Source organism: Ochlerotatus camptorhynchus, unplaced genomic scaffold, assembly GCF_037179485.1.
Source record: "Ochlerotatus camptorhynchus isolate MF236.1 unplaced genomic scaffold, CSIRO-AGI_Acam_v1.1 ptg000077l, whole genome shotgun sequence".
Lineage (NCBI taxonomy): Eukaryota > Metazoa > Arthropoda > Insecta > Diptera > Culicidae > Ochlerotatus > Ochlerotatus camptorhynchus.
In genome coordinates, this window is record NW_027040567.1 from 4949291 (window position 1) to 4972231 (window position 22941).

At 39.2% G+C, this 22941-nt stretch overlaps 2 protein-coding genes across 2 annotated transcripts in view; both read left to right on the forward strand.

Annotated features, from left to right (window-relative positions):
• LOC135697737 (frizzled-like) overlaps positions 1 to 22553 on the forward strand; it is a 359620-nt gene extending 337067 nt beyond the window's left edge. Inside the window, exon 5 of the mRNA XM_065217542.1 lies at positions 21791 to 22553. Coding sequence (XP_065073614.1) covers positions 21791 to 22353 — 563 coding nt within the window. The 3' untranslated portion in view covers positions 22354 to 22553. The remainder of the gene's footprint in view (positions 1 to 21790) is intronic.
• Positions 1 to 22941, forward strand: part of LOC135697738 (frizzled-like) — a 320922-nt gene that overhangs the window by 61468 nt on the left and 236513 nt on the right. The gene's annotated exons all lie outside the window — the stretch shown is intronic.

Here is a 22941-nt window from a genome sequence, read left to right on the forward strand (position 1 = left end):
TCTTAAGATTAAAAAGATAGGTGGAGATGGGAATTGTCTGTTAAGAGCTGTGTTGGACCAGCTTGGAAGAGTGAAAAACGAATACTATATGTCAGATTACAATGTAGCAAAGCTTCGTTATATTATAGTTAATTACATTAAGATAAACAGGGAACGTTTTATAGTGTACCTAACAGAATACATTGAATTGGAAGGAAGTTTTGAAGCGGCGTTGGAGAAGTTGAACCAAAATGGGTATTGGTTAGGACAAGAAGCAATAGTGGTACTAGCAGAAATTTTTGAGGTAGAAATTAAAGTGCTAGATCAGAATGGAAATATGTATGAGTTTGGAGAAGCTCAGAGTGGAAGGAAACAGCTTAGACTATTTTATTCAGGAGGAGTAGTGCAAAACCACTACGACAGTATAATTGATAGAACAATAGAAAATGTTTCAACTATAACTCCCACTCAGGTTTGTGATACAGAAGTTATCGATAAGAGAAACCAAAATGATAGAAGTAAGCCTTTAAGTAGGTGTGCAAGCGAAATGAATAAAGTAAAAGAACCAGTAATTTTCAAACAAAAGAATGGAAGAAATCGAAATAATTCCGAATATTCGGTTGAAAGCAAACCAGTAGAAAGGAGCATAGGAATAAAAATTGCTAGTTGGAATGTAAGAGGGTGCAAAACATTAACCAAAAGGACCGAAATTGACGGTACGTTAGATGCATATGGAGTAGATGTAGCAGTATTGCAGGAAGCAAATACCCTAGGGAATCAAATACACACAGCGAATTTCACTTGGATGGTGGAAGGCAACCATATTAATAAGGCAAGAGGACTAGCAATTTTAATTAGGAAAGGATCAGGAGTAAAAGTTGTTCATATTAAAGAAAGAAAAAGAGGCATTATGTGGTGTAAGTTTCTAATAAATGGAATTAATTTAATGTTAATAAATTTCCATGCACCTAATGTTAGACAAAATACATTTTTATCTAATCTTAGTGATTTAATATCAAAAGACAAACATAGAAAGAACTTGTTGATCATGGGTGATTTTAATGCACAACTAGGAGCAAAAGACATGGGTAGTGAGGACCACAAATATATAGGAAATACGATCGGTCAGGATTTCTTTAACGCAAATGGAGATCTGCTCAAATTATTCTTGCATACATCAAAAATTAAAAACGATTCATCCAAAATAGGGAAGGATATAAAAGTAACTTGGAAATGTAAAGACAAACAAAGTAAAATAGATCATATTCTAGCTCCGCAGTATAACAATTTTAAGATTAAATTTATTAAAGGATATTGGACGCAGTTCAAAACGGACCATAAACTGATTCAAGTTGGCATTTCACTTAAAGATGTAGAAATTCAAGCATCAAAAGCAAAAGAATCATCTCGCATCTGTATAGAATTGTTTAAGGATAAGAAAGAAATATCAGGAAAAAATAAAATCAATTAAAGTAAAACACACCAACAAATATTCGGTAGATCAAAGATACTCAAACCTAGTAAAAAAGATGAAAATAGCCGCTTCTAGCATATTAAGAGTAAGTAAAATCCCAAGTACACCAAAGTGGAGAAAAGCTTTTAATAATATAAGAGATGCTTTGAGATTTTCCAAGAAACATCCTGACATGCAGAACTATAAATAAAAATTAGGTAATCGCAAACAAGAGTTAGCTCAAGCTATAAAAGACCATAAGGAAAAGGAAATTATGTTATTCTTTAAACAATTAAACGATTTTGACGTAGGAATGAGAATAAGAAAAACATACAGTTATCTAAAAAACTTCAGAAAACAGAAGAACAACAAGGCATCAAAAATTAGTACACGAGTATGGGATAATATTTTGAAGGATTGTCAAGGGCCAGAAATAGAGTTTTGTAATGAACACGATTACGTTCCGTTACCAAACCCTCCTACCTTAGATGAAATTAGATTTATAATCAATACTTCTAATAATGGAAAAACGCCAGGGCCAGACCGAGTTTATTTAGAATATCTTAAAAATGCAGATCAGAGCACGATAGAAGAGCTAGTTGAAATTATGAAGTTGGTATATGTAGAAAACATAATGCCCAAAGACTGGAACAAATCGACGCAATTTCCCATTCCAAAAAAGGCAGGAGCTTCAGAAGCCGATCATTTTCGTAGAATAACTCTTTGTAATGTGGCTTATAAAGTATATGATAAATGGATAGGTAACCAGCTTCGAAAATTCACAGGAGATCCAGGGTTCCATCAAGCAGCAGTTACAAGAAGTAGATCAACAGATGATCATATATTCATTGCTAGGCGAGTCATGGAAGAATATTGGAATGCAGGAAACAATCTAATTATTTTAGCGTTGGATATCAGTAAGGCATTTGATACAGTAAATGTGAAGAGTTTAAGAGAAGTTTTGCTTAATTTAAATGTTCCATCTAGATTAGTTGACAGGGTGTTATTATGTGTTAAGAATGAACTCACTAGAGTTTTATGGCAAAACCAATTTTCTAAAGAGTTCAAAAGAGGTAAGGAAATTAAACAAGGATGTCCCCTGTCACCTCAACTTTTTAATTATTTAATACAAGATGTTCTTAAAACGTTGCAAGAGATATTCCTAAATTAGAATTGATAGATGTAGATTGCTTAAAACTGCCGATAGTTTTAGCATTTGCCGATGACATATTAATAATAGCAAGAAGTATAAATGAGATAGAGAATATTCTTAAAGTACAAGAAGAGGAGCTATCCAAAGTAGGTCTTAAAATCAATAGGGAGAAAAGACAAATTTTAGTCAGATACCCAAATGACAAAGCAGTACAGCCAAACGAATTAATGCTTAATGGAACTGCTTTTAAAACTAATGAATATATTAAGTATTTAGGAGTTTGTCTGACAGTAACCCTAAACAGGAAATTAACCAATAGGCATAGATCTATAAACGCTTTGAAAACTTCAAGTTTAGTAGTAAATTTTTGTACAAGATTTCATCCGAGCTGGGAATTAGGAAAGCTTATATATAATACAGTTTTGGCGCCAGCGTTATTATACGGAACTAAGGTAGCGGTATTAACAAAGAAAAACAGGGTGGCACTAGCAAACTACGAAAATATTATTCTAAGGATCATTTTTAAAAGTTGTAAAAAACCAAGTAATATGAAATTTAATGCAAGAAAAATTTAAGCAGAAAAAACAATAAATAAACGAGTTAGGGTAGGTAGAAAAAGTTATTTTGGACACATCAGAAGAAGAGAGATGAATAAACCACTGCAATTAGCGTATAGATTCAAATTCAACAAGAAAAACCCGAATTTATCCACGAATTTTATGGTGTGATCAGACCCTTCTTACTTATTCAAGTTTATTTATTTTATTGTCATTATCAGTGACCAAGCCCCCCACCCCCGTGTCATCCAGTGACGCTACGCCACTACCTGGGGGTACCCGGAATATATCCGGGTGTAGTCTATTTGGTGAGGTTACCAATCTCTTATCATCGTATTTTAATGTAATTTAATGGGTTTTAATTCAATTCATATTCAAGCAACTTCCCCGGGGTACATGTCCAAGTGTGTCCAATGTGGTCTGGAACACTTAACACGACTTGCATTGATCTTATTTTTGAATTCTGTAGTAATTTGATGTGTCGCATGATGGTTTTTATACGTTTTCCGTTAAATCCAGCGTGAAGGCCCATATTCACCGGATCTTATTCCGGCCATATCTCCGGAACCGGTTCACCGATTCCAAAACCGTACAATAGCGTTCAATGGGACCCCAAGACCTATCATTTGGCGCCGAGTTTGTCCAAATCGGTTGAGCGGTTGCTGAGAAACGTGAGCGCATTCATTTCGTTGCATACACACACACATACACACATACACACGTACACACGTACACACACACACACAGGTTCTGGATCTTTTAGTGAACCATCTCGTAGTCTCCAGAGTCTATATTCCAGTCAAAACTCTGAATTTGAAAAACCGCGGAATTCTAGAATCGGTTTCATGAATTGAAAACTTTTACGGATGTTCCGGATCTTTTAGTGAACCTTCTCGTAGTCCCTAGCGTCCATTTTCTGGTCACAAATCTTAATTCATTGTAATAAAACATGTACGAGTGGTTTCGTAAAAAAAAACCGCGGAGCTCTAGAATCTGTTTCGTGAATCGACCAGTTTTACGGATGTTCCGGATCTTCCGGAGAACCAACGCATAGCCCTCAGGGTCCTTTCTCTGCTCACAACTCTGAATTCATTCTGACAAGACGCCTATGAGTGGTTTCGACAAAACCGCGGAATTCTACGATCGGTTTCATGAATTGACCACTTTTATGGATGTTGTGGATCTTCCGGTGGGCCATCCCGTATTCTCAATAGTCCATATTCTAGTCAGAACTTCAAATTCAAATGACCACTTCACGGATGTTCCGGATCTTCCACAGGACCAGTCTTGTGACTTACCGGGAACTGACTATTCCCAAAAGGTGACCAACTATCTGCTTAACAACTTCTCCGAAGACATCAGGAAGTTATCTCTTCAAATTGCCGTACATAATTTCATAATGTAGAGTGAAAAATTAAACTTTTTCAATTTAGCAATCAAAACCTTCATGCCAAACACTGCCGAATGCTTTTTCTATGTCTAGAAGAGCAACTCCAATTGAGCAGCCTTCAGATTTGTTTGAACGAATTAAATTGGTAACTCTTAAGAGTTGATGAGTAGTTGAATGCCCATGGCAAAATCCAAACTGTTCATCTGCAAAAATTGAGTTCGTATTGATGTGAAGCATCATTCTATTCAAAATTATCTTTTCAAAAAGTTTACTTTTTGAAGGAAGCAAACTTATTGGGCGGTAGCTAGAAGCTTCAGTTGGAGTTGGAACAACTTTAGCATTTTTCCATTTATCAGGAAGGTATGCCAAATGGAAGCATCTGTTAAATAATTTTACCAAGAAATACAAGGTACTCTCTGGGAGTTTTTTGATGAGGATATAGAAAATGCCATCATCACCTGGAGCTTTCATATTTTGAAACTTTTTAGTTATAGACCTTACTTCGACCAAATCAGTCCCCCAGCAATCATCAAAAATAAATCCCGAGAGAAAATATTCAGATAATCCCGAGCAACCTGATTCTCAATAGGACTAGTAAGACCCAAACTGAAATTATGGGAACTCTCGAATTGCTTAGCAAGTTTCTGAGCTTTTTCCAAATTTGTGATCAAAATTTCAACACCTTCTTTAAGCGCTGGAATAGGCTTTTGAGGTTTTTTCAAATTTTTTGTGAGTTTCCAAAAGGGTTTGGAACTCGGGCCTAATTTAGAAACATCATTTTCAAAAGTTTTGTTCCTCAGGGCAGAGAATTGCTTTTTAATTTGTTTTGCAAATCCCGCCAGATAACTTTCATGGCAGTATCGCGTGTTTTTTGATATTGTCTCCAACGGACATTTTTCAGACGGATCAAGAGGAAAAGATCGTCGTCTATTATAATTGAATCGAATTTAACCTCGCATTTTGGTACTGAGGCAGCTCTTGCTTCAACTATAGAAGTAGTCAGAGATTCAAGAGCATAATTAATTTCATCTTTGGTTTGCAAAGGAATGTTTGGATCGAAGTTATATTCCATAAATGTTCGATATTGCTCCCAATCAGCTCTATGGTAATTGAAAATAGAGCTGTTGGGATAAGAAATCATTTCTTGGGATATTTCAAAAGTTACTGGAAGGTGATCAGAACCGAAGACCAAATCAATAGTGGAGGGATTTCTTGCAGAAGAAAAGCATGTTGGGCTGTTTGGATATTGAATAGTGTAATAACCTGCAGAACAATCATCAAACAGAATATTACCATTGGAATTGCTTTGGGCATTATTCCATGGGCAGTGTTTTGCATAAGACTCCTCAATAATGAAGAATTTAAACTTATGACTGGTAAGCTTCTGAAGGTTACCCTTGAGAAAATTCTTTTGCTGACCTACGCATTGGAATGGCAAATAGGCAGCTATAAACGTCCAAATTTTATTTCAACAGAAACTCCCAAAGTTTCAAAAACTATTGTTTCAAATGAAGAAAGAATGTTGTGTTTCATTCGTCTATGAACAATGATGGCAACGCCACCACATGCTACATCAAGACGATCATTTCTATAAATGAAATAATTTGTGTCCCTCTTAACCTTATGATCAGGTTTAAGGTACGTTTCAGTAATAACGGCAATATGCACGTTATGAACTCTCAAAAAGTTAAATAGCTCGTCTCTATTATCTTTAAGAGATCGAGCATTCCAATTAAAAATATTTAATGCTTTAAAATCCATTACTGAATTTTAAAGTCATGACAATATTATTTGTAAATTTTACTCCAGTTTGAATAGCATCAAACATGGAGTTAGATTTAAGCATATCAGAAATCTTGTCAATTAATGATTTCTGTAAAAATTCCATTTTAGGGGCAGTAATGCATCCTAATTCAAAATTTCCGTTAAAATTACGTTGGTTAGTATTTTAATTCCTACCCGCTGCAATAGCAGCATAGGTAGCTCCATTAACTCACTGAACAATGGTAGCAGCGAGGGGAGTAGGTATAGATGAACATTTTGAAGCACGAAGGTGATATTTGTACCTACGGGTACGATTTGTTCCTCGCTGACCGTTGTTAATAGCAGAGGAATTTGTACCTGTTCGGGAACGTGAAGCGTTTCCTACCTGTCGCTTAGAACGAGATTGTAGGACTACATTCCCAAAAATTGGATTTGTGGTTTTCACCACAATTTGAACTTTTAATTTTTTTTATGATCTTCCTTCACAGGACAGTCGTCCTTTGCGTGAGAGGAATCACCACAATTCATGCATTTAGCTGGCATGTAGTAATTTTTAGTTCCGTGACCCCATCCCTGGCACTTACGGCACTGGGTGAGGTGTTGAAAATTTCCTCCAGTCTTCCTGAAGTGTTTCCACTTCACTCGAACATGGAGCATAAGGCTAGCTTTTTCTAAGGCCTTAAGGTTGTTTAGTTGATCACTTGAAGTGGCACAACTCCGAATAATTTTGCCAGTTTATCTTTGATCTGATCCAGGGATTCACCACTGGGCAGTCCTTTCATGACAACCTTGAACACACGTTCAGTTTTGGTGTCGTAAGTAAAAAATTGGTGCTTCTTCTCAGTAAGATACTTGAGAAGACATTTAAATCCGTCCAAGGTTTCAGCCAATACACGGCATTCACCCCGACGTCCAATTTGTAGTGAAAACTTAACTTTCACGAAGTTCAAAAGTTCCATGCGAAGAGCATGGAAATTGGAAGTGGTTATCACAATAGGGGGAATCTTTTCCCTCTTGGCATTAAGCTGGGAATGTTTACTAGAATTTTTCTTTGATGATGGATCATTCTGCAAATCAGTGAGCAAATCAAATTGAATACTCAAACTAATTTCATCAGAAGAGGGATCAAGATTTTGCCCCTTTCTTTTGCGTTTAGGCACCATAGCGGCAGTAAATTTTTATTCAAAACGACTTCCAAGCAGATTACTATAAGAATCTGAAGGATCAAAGAGGAATCTTCCAAATCGATATCCAAGAAGGATTACCTCGGGTAGGGTCCAAACAAGGATTGAAGAGGAATAAGAGTTGAACAAGGTAGAAATTTTACAGGTTGAGCACTGAAAAGTGCTGTTTAAATTTGTTGTAGCTTTAGGTAGTAGTAAGACTTCCTTCAGCAAAAAGCAAATAGATCCGCACGGCAAGAGAGAACGATGCGGACTGAGATGCGTATTTCGTGGTGCTCCTACATTATTATTATTTCACCACTTGAGAATTAAGTTTCATTTCGCAGTTTTTAGTCTATTAATTGAAAAATAGATCGTTTAGTAGGTACAGGAGTGTTTTGAATTTCAAATTATATTCAAGATTGCATAGTTTTCATGAAACTATGGGTGCTCATTTCGCCCCGTGTGTTCATTATGCCCCATAATCCCCCTACCGGTTGTACTACATTTTCACCCTATAACTTAGTCCATTTGAGAGATAGAAAATTGTCGTCTTGGACAAAGTTTCTTAAAATGATTTTATCTACAATGTTCTCATAGATGTTCATCGATTTTAACAAGACATTAAAAAGTTATTTTTTATCTTAGTGTATACCGCCCTTAATAATAAAAAAAATTACCACTCAAATAAAGAACACAAGCACTGTGGGTCGTTGGGATTCTCTGAGGTGAAATTCAAATCCGTTTTCCTTGGCCTATGTGTTGGGTCCACGAAGTGTGGAAATAGACTTCCATCTAGTTGTTTGCGCTGTGTTGGTTTTGAAAGCAACATAATTGTGTAGGACCGCAGTTCCACAGCATACCAAGCACGCGTTCGGGAGTCTCAGCGTTTTCTAGACTCAGGTTTTTTACTACTTTAGTCGCACTTTCTGCTAAGTGCGCTAAAACTGCCGGGCGGTTGGAGCACCAATTGCGGATTTCAAAGTCCCCTCTTCTGTGTACCTCTCGAACCTCTGCTGCTACTTGCTTTGCTTCTTCTTCGTCCGGGAAACTATCGAGGTAGTCATCCACGTAATGGTTGTAGAGGATTCCTTCGACAGCTCTAGCAAACTCTTGGACGAATCTCTGAGCATTAATGTTCTTCACATACTGAGCTTTCGCTGGTGAGCAGGTTGATCCGAAAGTAGCTACGTCCATTACGAATATTTTAGGTTCGTTAGATGAATCGGGGGACCACAGGAAGCATTGACCATACCGGTCGAGCCAACTGATGAATATCTGGTGAAACATTTCTTTTATGTCACCTACTACTGCCACCCGATGCTGACGAAAGTGACATAATACTACTGGTAGAGATGCCAACTGATCGGGCCCTTTTAATAACATACTGTTCAACGAAACACCATCAACTTTCGCTGACGCGTCCCATATAAGACGAACCTTCGAAGGCTTTTTGGGATTAACTACTGCACCTATTGGCAGGAACCAAATTCGACGTGGGTCGACTGCTGATAGTTCCTCGACTGAGGCTCGATGGGCATAACCTTTATCTATGTACTCCTGTATCTGCCGCTGGATGTTCTCCTTCAAGGCTGGAACCTTTTCCATTCTACGCTGCAGACAGTGCAGCCTTTTGATTGCCATTGGATAGCTGTCTGGAAATTCAAATTGATCGAACCTCCATAAGAGCCCTGACTCGTATCGATCGCCAACTGGAACTGTTGTTTTCTCCAATATTTTCAACGACCGTTGATCTTCCTTTGACAAACATTCGTTCATTGGACGAGCGCCAACGTCCTCGATTGAAAAATATTTCTTGACCATTTCGTCCATAGCCACATCTTCGCTACATTCGCAGATATGAAAACTCACCGATGGAGATCTGTTGTTTCTATGACCACCATAGACGCACCATCCAAGACGAGTCTTAACGGCAACTGGATTTCTTTCTTCTCCTTCGCGTGTCTTCAGAGGCAGTGCCAGTTTTAGATTATCGATACCAATCAACAACCGAGGGACAGCATCACGATAGCCTTGGATAGGAATTCCTCGGAGGTGTTGATAGTGCCGCTTCATTTCAATGATTGACAGTGTTTGAACCGGTAGGTCTAGCGACTGCATGGTTCCCACATCGTTTAACCAATAGCGCTTCTTCTTATCAAATCCTGTGATCTCGAACGCAATCCTTCGAGATTGCTTTTCCTCCCGTGTCACGTTACTGGTCCATTTCAAACAGAGTGGCTTGACATACCCGTCGACTTCCAGATTGTCTGCTAAACTGCTCTCTATCATCGTAAGTCATGAGCCTTCATCCAAAAAGGCGAACGTATTTATGCTACCAGTCCGTCCATAAAGTGTGACTGGAACAATTCGAAAAAGAAGTTTAGCCAGATCATCTTGGTGCACGTGATGGTCTTCTGTCTGATTTCGCTTCGGAGCTGATTGTGCTGGGAAGGACGAATGCAACAATAGATGGTGGCGATACTGGCAACCATCAACACCACAACGAGTGGTGCTACGGCATGACCTGCGTCCGTGACCAAAGAGGCAAGTACGACAGACCGTATTTTTGGCAGACTGAACATTCAATTCCCGCTGAGTCAACGGGACGACTTTTGACTTCGATTTCTTCCAAGCTTTTTTCAGTGTCAGCGTGAACGAAACTCCGATCAGTTTGCCTCTGCTTTTCATGCCTAGCTGGTTGATCGGTGGTTGAGAAAGATGACACACTGTATGCGTCTTCTACTATTTCCTCCATAAACTTGCTGAATGTTTCTAAATTAACGACAGCAACTTGCTTTCGGTAACTGGCCCACCGCATTTTGTAGTCAGCGGGTAATTTGTTCACTAAGTCTTTCAATAACGTTGGGTTACCCAAATGTTCCGGTAGATTCGCTGCAACGATATGGTCACATAGCCCTTGGACCATGGTTCCAAACTCGATCAGCGAATCGAGTTTTTCAGCTCTCGGGGACAGAGACGTTCTCACCTTCTCGATGAACGCTTCTATCAAAATTTCGGGGCGGCCAAACCGCATCCTCAGTTACTCGATCACTTGTGGAACGGGGGTGGGAAGAATTAAGCGACTCCGTACGGCCTCCCAAGCAATGCCCTTTAAGCAGCGTTGAAGGCGAATCATGTTCTCACTGTCACTATACCCACAGGCTTCAGTAGTATTATTGTAGTTGCTAATAAACACAGGCCAGTCTGCAGGGACGCCCGTGAAAACTGGCAGATCACGTTGAAGAACTTGTCTGGATGCGAGTTGCTCTTGTGTGTGTCGGCCGCCCTCATGATGCAGGGCGGTCTATACTGTCCGGGTTACCAGTTGTATTTCGAAGCGGCAACAATACTTTCATTGAGTTATAAGAACACACCAATCAACAATTGAATTGTTAGCAGCCTTTTCATCAGGCGAAAATTGCTGGATTGGTTCAAGAATGTAGTATTTTCCAGCAAAATTCTTAAATTTATCTGAACTTTCAAATTTGTACTTTTTGAATTTAGGTCCAAATCATCTTTGATATATGATTTCAGAGCACAAAATTTCCCGAACATTTTTTTACAAGACGACTAATCACACTGCAATTCCCGTAATCGTTTCCCGGCGAGTAGTCCAAAGACGTTCAAGACCACCGATAACTCGTGAATGAATGGTTGCAATAAAAAGACATCCGATCAGCGATGGCCTCGCGGTGCTAAAGCACAGTAATTACACAGTCCCAACATCAACCGATCCATTCCACAAAACGGCCAACATACCCTAGTACATACCCATCGGCAAAAAGCGGTGCCCGATTGAATAATATTGTTGCCTGGGACAAAAAATAATAAACCGACAACGACGATGACGACCAGGCGTATCATAGGAGAAAATTGCTTTTTTCAACTTTCGGATCATAAATTGTAATCACAACAAGGAAGGGAAGGAATAATAGCTCTAAGACTCCACTCGTTGTCGAAGTATGCAAAAATTGGCCGGTTGATTGCAAACGAGATGATGATTCGGCGATCTGTGTCGGTCGGGGTATGTACACATGGTAAAGGAATCATCAAAGTTTTAAATTATACAAGACGATCCCGTGAGGTGTGCCCGTTAGAAAACGTCCGTCATCTTGTGTCGCAGACCTGTGGTTGGATGCAGGTTGTAACGGTGTGCTCAGAGAGAAAAACAACTCCGACGTCGTCGTCGTCGTCGTCGCCGCTATCCGGAACATTTCATCTTGTTCGTGAGTAAACAATTTTCCGCTTTGTACTCGGCAGCAGGATGGGTCCTAGGGGGTGCAGTGATGACTCTTAGTTCTCCGAGTTCTCCGTAACATGGTGGGATGACAGTCCAGCTCTGCTTTGATCCCAGCTCTTGTGCCATTTCTCGTATTAAGTGGTAAGAATGTTTATTCATGGAACACAATTATTATATTCAAATTATCGTTCGATAGAACCTTGTACTTAGTGAAGAACTGCTATCCGATAGAAGGGGGTTTGAGGGAAAGTGCTATGGAAAGGGGCGTCATTGTGTGATAGTTATGTTACGCGTTGGCATTCGATGTCGGTATGATAATTTATGCAAATATGTGCTCGTCTATTTTGTCTCGCGTCGGCTACGGTGCTAGAAGACGACTCTCCGACGATGAAAGGGCACGGAAGGTGATGATCACACACACACTTGTCTAATGAGGAGGGGGTTATAGTTATTGGGATTAAATAGTGACAAATTGATGCTTTTCGAGATTGAACGTGTCACGGTTGACACTTACCGAGGAGACAATTTCAAACTAGTTTCTGCTCTCGATCGCAACAATTCCGATTGAGCAATTGGCCATAAAAGTCCAACATCCAATTAAGGTAATAAAGCTTCGATTCGATTCACGCCTGAAAGCGGTAAATTATAAACCCCCCCGTTCTCACAGGCCTTAAAACAGCGAATTCCACCACCGGCATCATAATCTAATCGGCAGCTAATATCCCTTGCGGCACCTCTTATTTCTTCATCTGCGTCAATTTTTCCGTAACGGAGTTTTCACCTCTCCGGCCAATAATCATCACTCATACACCGCAAGCTTGCACGTATCTCCTTCGGTACTGACCAATCAAGATCAATTTTTCCGCCCATCCAGCAAATCTCGCAAAGGCCGATGAGCGTCTAATTGGATTAGAATCTGCAACATTTCCACGGTTGAGCCAGTCCCGTACGTACGACGAGTTACAGAGCTTATCTTTGGATATGCTTTGGAAGCTTCCGTGGGCTGATGCCTCCGGTTGATCATTACCGAGACCGGTGAGGAATCAGTGCTCTGGGTGTTATTTTCACTTAGCCAGGCTGGGGAATTTCACAACCACTGCTGGCTGGAGCAAATCTAATATTCATGTGCATAAAATAGGTATTATAAACGCTGGAGAGTAAAGTAGGATTAGCATGGTCTTTGAAGACGGCTGCTTTCGTTTTTCGTAGATCAAGTTGAGCTGCGTTGGGTGAGGTGGGAAACTCGCAGATTCACCAATTGATTGCGAGCGTAATTAATTTTCCGACTGCTGGAGCTACGATTGCTGCAAGATGGAGCAAGGATTTGAGTGAAGTATGACGAGGGATCTTAGACAGCCTAGTCGGTAAAGGAACGGTATTGCCAAACCGGACGCAGCGGGTTCGATTCCCGTTTTCTCGACTTCCCTGGGAATAGAGTGTCATTGTGTTTGCTAAACAATACACAAATTCATGCATTGGTTGGTATCAGTGTTGGCTAAAATCAAGATCAGAAAATCAAAATCAGCAATCTTTCAAGATCAATATCACCTAAAATCACAGGCACCAATATAAAAAGCCATCATCATCATGAAAATCACACGTGATTCAACCAGCATCAATATCAACCAATATCAAAAGCATCGCAAATCATAGGATTAGAAGATAGGTGAAATTCTAGAGTTTGGGGCATTCCGAAATTCAAGTCAACATTCCGGAGAAAATAAAAATAGTGGATTTCAACACAAGATGGCTCCCATAAATCCAATATGGCGGACCAAAATCCAATATGGCGGCCCCTGGGCAGGGAATATGCATCTAAACCCATGCAATATGGGTATCTAAGGAATGGGTTCGATAAGGGGAAGTGGAAAATTGGCATCCACCGCCATTTTGGAATCCAAGATGGCGGACAAAAATTCAATATGGTGGCCCCCGAACAAGGAATATGCATCTAAACCCATGCAATATGGGTATCTACGGAATGGGCTCGATGAGGGGAAGTGAAAAATTGACATCAGCCGCCATTTTGGAATCCAAGATGCCGGACCACAAACCAATACTCCACAATGGTGGCGGATGTCAATTTTCCACTTCCCCTCATCGAGCCCATTCCGTAGATACCCATATTGCATGGGTTTAGATAAATATTCCCTGTCTGGGCCGCCATATTGGATTTTTGTCCGCCATCTTGTCGGTGTCTTGGATGTCGGTTTTTTACTTTGACTGTAATAATAAGCTATTGATTTTCCGTTTGGTTTTTGTTACCGCAAAATCAGCTAAGGTTAAAATCAGCCTTAATTTTCTGCTTTGTGATTTTGCTACTCTCAAGATCAGCTAAGATAAAATCAGCCGTGATTTTCTGTTTGTGATTTTGGTGATCTCAAGATCAGCAGTGATTTTCGGCCGGTCCTGATATTGGATTTTCTTGATTTTTTCCATCACTGGTTGGTATCTAGAACACTAGGTTGAGAACAGGCAAAACGCTTGCTACAGAAGCGTAAAAAGCTTCGCGGAGAAGAGAGATGACGAAGGAAGACGAATTTATGTAAGCTGTATTTGCGATTTGAATTAATTTTCTTCTCTACAATAATCCAAGAAAAAAAAAATCATGCACTAGATTTGTGAGAAAATATTAGATCTGGATTTTCTCATATTTAAAGGTATTTGGAAGAACTACTTCAATGGTGGTAAACTCCATCGAGGATAATACGCGTTTTAATCTGGATTTTGTAAAATCTGGATTAAATGCTTATGATCGATTCGGTAACCACCAAGAGAGGATTAAAATACGAAAGCACGCATCCATTCTCTCTCGTGTGTGAGTGCGTTCGCGGGAGAGCTGTCAAACAGCTGATAGTTCTGGGGTGCTTTTTGGATAGGTCGTATGTAACAAACGTAAACAAATTGACATTTTAACGCTTCTAGACACTACTCTGCTTACTCTTCCCAATAGTAAAATTTGGGCCCACTACCTAATTTCTGTTTAATTTTCTTATAAAAAAACTATTTGTCGTATTTGCCAACAATTCAAAACATAGCTCAATGTTACATAGGAAACCTAACTTCCATGGAGGTGTCAATCGCCATATGTAACAAATTTGACAGAAGTGTAAAACCTGTACATAAGATCTGTTGTTTTTTTTTCCTAATAAAAGTGAAAATTTTACAAATCTTCGATGTAAAACGGTTGTGGGTGGTCTATACAACCAGAGATGTTAGCTGATGGGAATTTTGAAAGCGTTATCTATCTTATTGAAAAAGAAACAATTTTTGTTCGCAACAAAAATAAAACTGTTACATAAGACCCAATCAAAAAGGGCTCCAGAAGTTGTTCCACATACCGAAGCATATATCCAGCTAAACATTGCATTAGGTCCTAAGTAACACGATTCACTTCGTCGACTTTCTCTTTAGTCAATAACTTGAGCACTTAACCGTTTCTTGTTGTGTTTCCCTAATAAAATTGTTATGGTTATTTTGCTTAACGACGTGGTAGGGGTATCATCCCAACCATTTGTGGAATGGTTCTACTGTTCGGGTTATCGTTTGTTTATGGTAATTTTTTATTACTGTTGTCGTACTAGATGCTACATAAAAGCTTCTTTTTCCCGATCTGTGTGTTGAAAATACCAGGGAATGTATTTACATCCCAAGTAACAATTCAGTAGCCATTTAGCATCCACTATGATTTATGATAGTTTTATAACGGCAATGAACAATCCATTTAGTTTTAATATAGCATTTCAAAGTGTCAGATATTCTTGCTTAGTAATTTAGCTTTTTGCTGTTTTAAAAACCTTTTATAGTCTGGCAAGAAAATCAAAAAATGTCTTGTTTTAAAAATAAATTTAAAACAGTTATCAATCCCTGCTTAAAACTGTTCAGTAATTCAAGCATAAACGTCATTAGCAGTTGTTTATTAATGTCTTGATAAAATACTTTATAAACGTGTTCTATCATTATAAAAGCAACCATAAAACCATTAGGTTTTGCATTAGCGTTAGCGTTAGCGTTAGCGTTGTTATGATATACTTCGTAGAAGTATAAACGAGCAAAAACGAGCAAGTAATATTAAATATCTTGTATAGTATGCTAATGCTAATTGACTGTTACAAAAATAATATGCTTAAACAAAATAAAATATTAATAAGATTATATGCAAAATTTACTAGAAGATCATTACTTTATTGGTGAGAAGTTTCTAATAAGCCCTCCCAGTTTCTCTGTATACAGAACAAATCTGATAGAATAATCAGAATTGCTCAGTCTGCATGAAGCAGCCGATTTCATCAAGGAAGTTCTATTAACCACCAAGAATTAATCGTTTGAGGCATACTGAAGCATTAAGAATGTGATATGTGTCACTATAGGAAATCATCATCGTTGCAAATATAAAGAAATTAAACATAACCCTTTGCTTCAGTACCGTCAACCTCCATGTCCATGGGGAGGGAAAACCATTAGGTTTTGCATTAGAGCAAAAAGCATTTATTGTTGCTTTTTAGGCTTTTTAAAGTTCATCATTAATTCCCCAATTACTCTGTTTACAAATTGAGCTTAAAATATGGTTCCTCATAGTTAATAAATGCAAAATTTATGACAAGGAAATCTCGAAGGATATACGAAGTAGGATGAAAAAATCAAGTCAATTTCAGATAAATTTACTTCTTTAGAAGAACCAGTACACCACCAACGACTGACCATCTGTCGGAGAAGAGTAAAGTGAGCGGGGCCTTTGAACTCATAAAACATTGTTGAAAGTTAAAAAGAATACCAGCCTTCTCCAGATCTTGCGATGACAATCGAAATAACAACCGACAGCAAACCACTGAAACTGTTCTTTAGCGGAGATTAGCTGGTTCCCAATGCATAGCAGCGATTTTATTCGGCGAAAGAATCAACTATTTGAAAATTTCATTCAAGCGTACATCCCTGCATCATTGGATGGTGTACTTCTGTAACCATCCGGAAGAAGGGGATCTTTTTCGGGGTCGATTGCGCTTTCAGCTGTTTGAAATGCGAAATGCTGTAAAAGAGTATCGCAAACTATCTGAGTAACTGCTTCCAATCTATCGGGAGAAAACCTCCTGGAAGAACCCTGGATGCCACAGCGCAACTATCGAAAGATAAACAAACTTTGACGTTTAACTTTTTGCAGGCAACTTTGCCTCCATAAATGCTGCCATAAATCTGAACGGGTTAGGATCAAGCAAAATGGCTTTAGATAACTACAATTCAGCCTGCAAGTTTTCTTCATAAAAGCCATTTTAAAACCTTATTAATTAGTTAAGGAATTCTTGAAAGCAAAACAACTTTTTCAAACTGGCCCATGAAAATCAACTTTTATGCCACCGCCATGTTACAATTAGTTTGCTTGTTTTTTTTTACAATCTTCGATTTTCAATCATTATTTCCTTTTTTTTCTCTGTTCGGGACCTAACACCGCTGCGACCAGTAATTTGATCTATTGTAGTAAATCCCGAGTCCTTAGTTTAGTGCATGTCGTATTACTCCATCACTATTGAGAAATGATGAAGTATTCGATTTTTTTACAGTTGTCATTCACGCATTTATCGCTAGGATCCGACTCTAATTGAAGGGTCCCGCTATTTATTTCCTTCGGAGTGTTGAAACACCCTCCAAAGGCGCGCCCCTTTGTCAGTCAAAATTGGATTCCTTAGCAACAAAATTAAGGTATGACACCGATAATGACCATGCATCAGAACCCTAGTCTTAACCACTTCAAACTAGGGAACAACGAATAGAAATTTAGGAATCACATAGATGAAGACTAACTAGGGGAAATGTTGGCTTCGGCAATACCTTAACCTATTATCGTCAGGGGGGTAAACAACGTCCTTGGGAGCTCAATTTTGACATGTGGATACATAGTGTTTCAGAGCATCTATTGGCCAAATTTGAGTGCTCTAGGACTTTGTTTACTCCCTGACGATAATAGGTTAAGGTATTGCCGAAGTCAACATTTCCCTTGACTCATTTTTTCTTTGTTTCAAGATCATCCTCGGTGGACAAAACCAAGTCTTGTCACTATCAACAAGGCATAAAAAATAACAAGGACTAAGATGTGTTCCTTGGATTACTGAAAAATTCTGTTCCCCTAGTTTTAAGTAGTCAGGACTAGGAATCGGTGGTATATCTTACATCCCGTAACGTACCACGAAAAGGTGATCTACCCACGTTACGGGGCAATTTCATGAGATATAACTATATTTTGGTAAATTTAGCAATGAGCAAACATTTTAATGCGAAAATAATTAAAAAAAATCTCGACAAAGCTCGATCTGAAGAATATATTCTTTTTTTTTTCAATGTTAAATAATTAGTCAACTCGACGTTTTACGAGGGTGGACTTAATTGTTTCGATGTTTTGACGTACTTTTCTCATCAAATTTAATATGGCACTTAAAACTAGGCCACTTAATGAGAACTATTGTAATCAATTTGGATATTCAACAAGATTTTTATACCATCAGTTTCTATTTTAATTATTTTGATTATGAATCCGATCATAAATCCTTTTCTATCTTGATTGATGCTTTCTTAGTGAAGACGGCATGCGGCAAGGGTAAATGGCTCGGAAAGGGTTTTTATTGTTGCAAAATAGGTTTTATTGTAGCTGTCAAATGCCTCCCAATACGTTCGTCATACAACCTTTTGCAGTAAATCAATCTTGAAGAGCCTCGAGAATACACCCTTCAGAACCTTCTCCAGGATGGGCCAACTAGACATATTCTAGTCTTAATGAGGTTTTGGTGGATGCATTAATGACAAAATAGCCTTGACCAGGGTTTTATGAATGTTGTTTTATAGTTGCTTTGTAGTATTTCATAAAACTTAAAATGTTACTTGGGATGGCCGTGGGGATTCATACGTTTACGTAATTGATTGCCTACGAGTACTCCCAGAGCAGAAATACTGTACCAAACGTGCAGTCGGGTGATTCTTGCGCCAGCACACAATGCTTTTAGCAGATAGGTTCATCCGACGCACCCGCTTCCGGTGCACATCCACTTCACGGCGCAGTTTAGCCAGTTTGGTTTGCTTGGGCGGGCTCAGATTGCCAACACTACTGGTTTAACGAGTGCAACCGACACAAGACAAGGCAGCAACATTCTTCTCGAAGATGACTTGGTATTTGGTTGGAAATTACACCTTGGAGTGTAGCCTGTCATTTTCATTTTAATAGATTTTAACATCAAAACAGAGTGATAACCGTGGTTTAGTAGGAAATTTCGCTCTATTGATATGACTGTAATTTTTCCCAAAGACAACACGAATCAAGTTTTTTTCGTCATATCGATTGCATTCTGTCTTAATTTCTTAATCGCATGTGTATTCAAATTGCTTTGCCGTTATCGGCTGTTGAGAGTTAAGCCAGAAGTAATAGATGTTGAGATGTAGAACTTGATGGATAAATGAAATATGCTAAACGTGTTGTGTGGCTATATTCTACTAGTAAAGTAATCGATAGAGGAATGAAGAAGAGTAATTATAATTTAGAATGTCCGTCATCTAATTAACCTATACAAAACAGGGAGCGCTTAGGAATTGGCCCCTTCGTTACATTCACCGAAAGGAATGGTAGTAAACTTCTCGTACATATAGATATCCCGCTCTTCAATTGACGTAGGTAAGTCAATTGCATCAGTACGTCACATTGCGGACATAGAATCAGAGACATGAAGCGATGAACATCAAATTACCGGCTGTAGTGGCACCGATGGTGTAGTAGTAAGCGTCTCCTCACTCCAATGGGCCTGGGTTCAATCCCAGTCGGCGCCGTCGGGATTTTCTGAGGCATAAAATCTCTGATCACGCCTTCTTTCGCAAGGAATCTTGATCATCTCTGTTCTTCGAGAATGTTCTAGTAAGTTCTATGGTATTTCATGATTAAAATATTTTCGCTGTTCCCTGCCTCCTGTTTTGGGGTTTCTCTTAGCTCAGAAATATCTGAGACGTAATTTTTGGGCAATTCTTTACCTTCATAATAATGCCTGTTCATCCTGACATCTTGAAAAATATCCAGAGGCTGTCATTATGATCTTTTGCATGCAGGACTTTGGAATTATTTATGGGCAACCTGGTGTCATCAAAGAAAATCTGGAAGACGGGATTTTAATTACTGGACAGTTCTAGATCTTCAAAATAATGCCTGTTCATACAGAAGTCTTGAAAAAATATTCAGATGATTTCTTTAAGATCTTTGATATCCTGAAGGTTCTTGAAATAATTTCTGAGCAACCTGGTGTGAAAGATATACGTGAGAAACATGACTTGAATTATTGGATAGATCTAGATGTTCGGAATAAAACCTGGTCATCCTGAAGTCTTGAAAAACACATTAGTACCGCCTAGTGAGAAAATTCTGAGCTACTGTCATCTAACCAATCGACCTTGACCCACTGTACAACATTGCTGAAGACAGTAACCTTTTATATGTCCAGGATCATATGCTATGTCGTGTGGACGTCTTACCCCTAGGGCTAGCCAGCTTTACCCCGCCTGATTTTTCTCTTGCATCATAGACTGTTTTTGGTTCATGATAAAATATCATCAAATGAAAAGAAGATTTCCTGAAAATCAAGTAATTAGGGAAAGTGCTCTACCGATCAATAATCACTTTATTTATCCCGAAAATGTTTATTAGTTTTGGTTTTCGTCCTCTACTAATGGATATTTACGGTTGCTTTTGAAAAAAAAAAACAAAAAATTCTATGTAATATTAGAGCTAGCCTGTGTTACAATTAGTCATATAATTGAGCAGTTTTGGTGAGACCTTCTACTAGCGATTATAAAAAAATGGCAACAAATTGCACATTTTTTGAGAGAGCATAAATAAAAAGTTCTCGAGGTTCAAGAAGAAAACATCTCAAAAGCTCATAATTCAGCACATGCATGCAGAAAACTGTTCGTTTTGATTTGGCGTGAAATCTCCCTTGTGAAATTTTGGGTGAAACTAAGCACAAATACAATGAGGAATCCTGATTCCCGAATGGTTTTTTCGTCCGTATTATTTTTTCCGGATTCTTGGATGCCGTTATTTCGCCGAAAAGTATAGCATATCCGGTCAGCATTCCAGCTGACGAAGCTCAATCATCTAGGAATCCGAATAAAGGAGTACGGGCAAAAAAAAAAACCATCCTGGGGCAAGAATACCCAACTGCGATGTAATTATTTACAAGTTTGTAAGCAAGTTGCATGCAGCGTTGTCAATTCCACGTAGTGTGGAGTAAATTTCCATGAATTATCGTGCAAGCCTGTGCTAAATATCGCGCTTACTATGTGTGTGCTTTGAATCGCTGTAATATTCATAAACTTCTCCTACAGTACAAATTAAACCCAAGATTTGAAGTAAATGTACATGATAATACACATAACTTCTTGCAATTTGAATGTTGTTTAAATTATTCTCAATTATCCCCGCCTATCGCAGAAATCATCTCCCGCGCATAATTTTTCTCAATGATCATAATGCGCTTGTAGCACATCGTCAACACCTGTCTTCGACCCACCCGCCTTGGGACTCATTCCATGTCTTCTTACGTACACACATTCTGAGCACGCTCCCTCTCTTACCCGTGCTGCTGCGTTGTGCACCCTTTTAATGTTGGCACCATTAATGGAAAAGCGTGCCACCTTAGTCTTACTCTTCTTCTTAGTCTTCTTCATTTCCTCGCGTCCCTATTGCTGTTGTAATACACACCCTTGCTTCGTTCCAGCCTTGCTTCCCTCACAACAGTTGAACAACTCTTGGGAACATGACTAGATCTCAATCTTACCCTTAAAAGGAAATGAGCAACGCGGCTACGGAGGGGACGCGATGCTACAATAAACGATGTTCGCCGTGATGTGCCAGAAGATGAAGCAAAGCGCATGCATAACGGAAATTCTTCAATAATTTAATTATGATTTTTATGCCCTTTTCCAACGACGACGACGGCGAGCTTGCGAGCGAGCCTAGTGATGCGCACTCTCACCTTTTGTCATGGGGGTTATCTGGGGGGGGGGGTTGGTTGGTTGAATAAGTAATTGTGTTAACCTTTATCTCTCGTTCTTCTCTTCCGCAGGTGACGTCCTGTCCGGGGTGTGCTTCGTCGGACAGCTGGACACGCACTCGTTGGCCGTATTTCTGCTGATTCCCCTGTGCATCTACCTCTCGATTGGAGCCCTATTTCTGCTGGCCGGATTCATTTCCCTCTTCCGCATCCGCACGGTGATGAAGCACGACGGCACCCGAACGGACAAGTTGGAACGGTTGATGCTACGGATTGGATTCTTCAGCGGCCTGTTTATCCTGCCAGCGTTGGGATATTTGGGCTGTTTGTTCTACGAGTACTACAACTTTGACGATTGGATGATCCAGTGGAACCGGCAGATGTGCAAGATTTTCTCCATCCCCTGCCCGACGACGACGATGGCGGGAGGTTCGATGAAGCACGGCGCCGGCATGATGGCTCCGGACGAGGAGAAGCCCATTTTCCACATCTACATGGTCAAGTACGTGTGCTCGATGCTGGTCGGAGTCACGTCCAGCGTGTGGCTGTGGTCCGGCAAGACTGTGATTAGCTGGAGACAGTTTGCCGAAAGGCTGCAGGGAAAGGACACCCGGAATCGTGGGGCATATGTTTAGGGAGGGGGAGTTGAGGTTGGAGTGACTACCGTAACTATGTAGCTAGTTGGTGGATGGGGAGGGGGGAAGAGAGAGCTTGCAATGCTTGCTAGGAATTTCGATGAACCAAATGTTTTGTTTTAGGAAATGTTGGGTGGCCGACAAGCATTTAAAGGTGAAGCATTACGGTCGAGATTATTATTTAGATAATATTATACGGACATATAAAAAAATGAATTCGGGGAAGATGAATGCTTATTTGGTATGGAAGGTACTGTGTGACTGTTGAATCTATCTTTTGGGCATATACACACTTAGAAAAACACATGTAAATTTAGGTGCTCTGAGAGTGACATATACGAGCGTCAATTTTGTCATAAATTTTAGTCATTAGAGACGCAAAATATAGCTCAATCAAACGTACTTTTCGTCGAGCAACGAACTTTTCAGTCTTGGAGCACTTAATATTACATGACATGTTTGTTTACGTCTCATCTTTTATGGCAAAGACGGATTCCGTCACGTGTAAAATTAGTTATTTCTAAGTGTGTACTTTTGACCTCGTGAATAACATATTTACGATAGGTAGACATTTAGAAATATTTACAC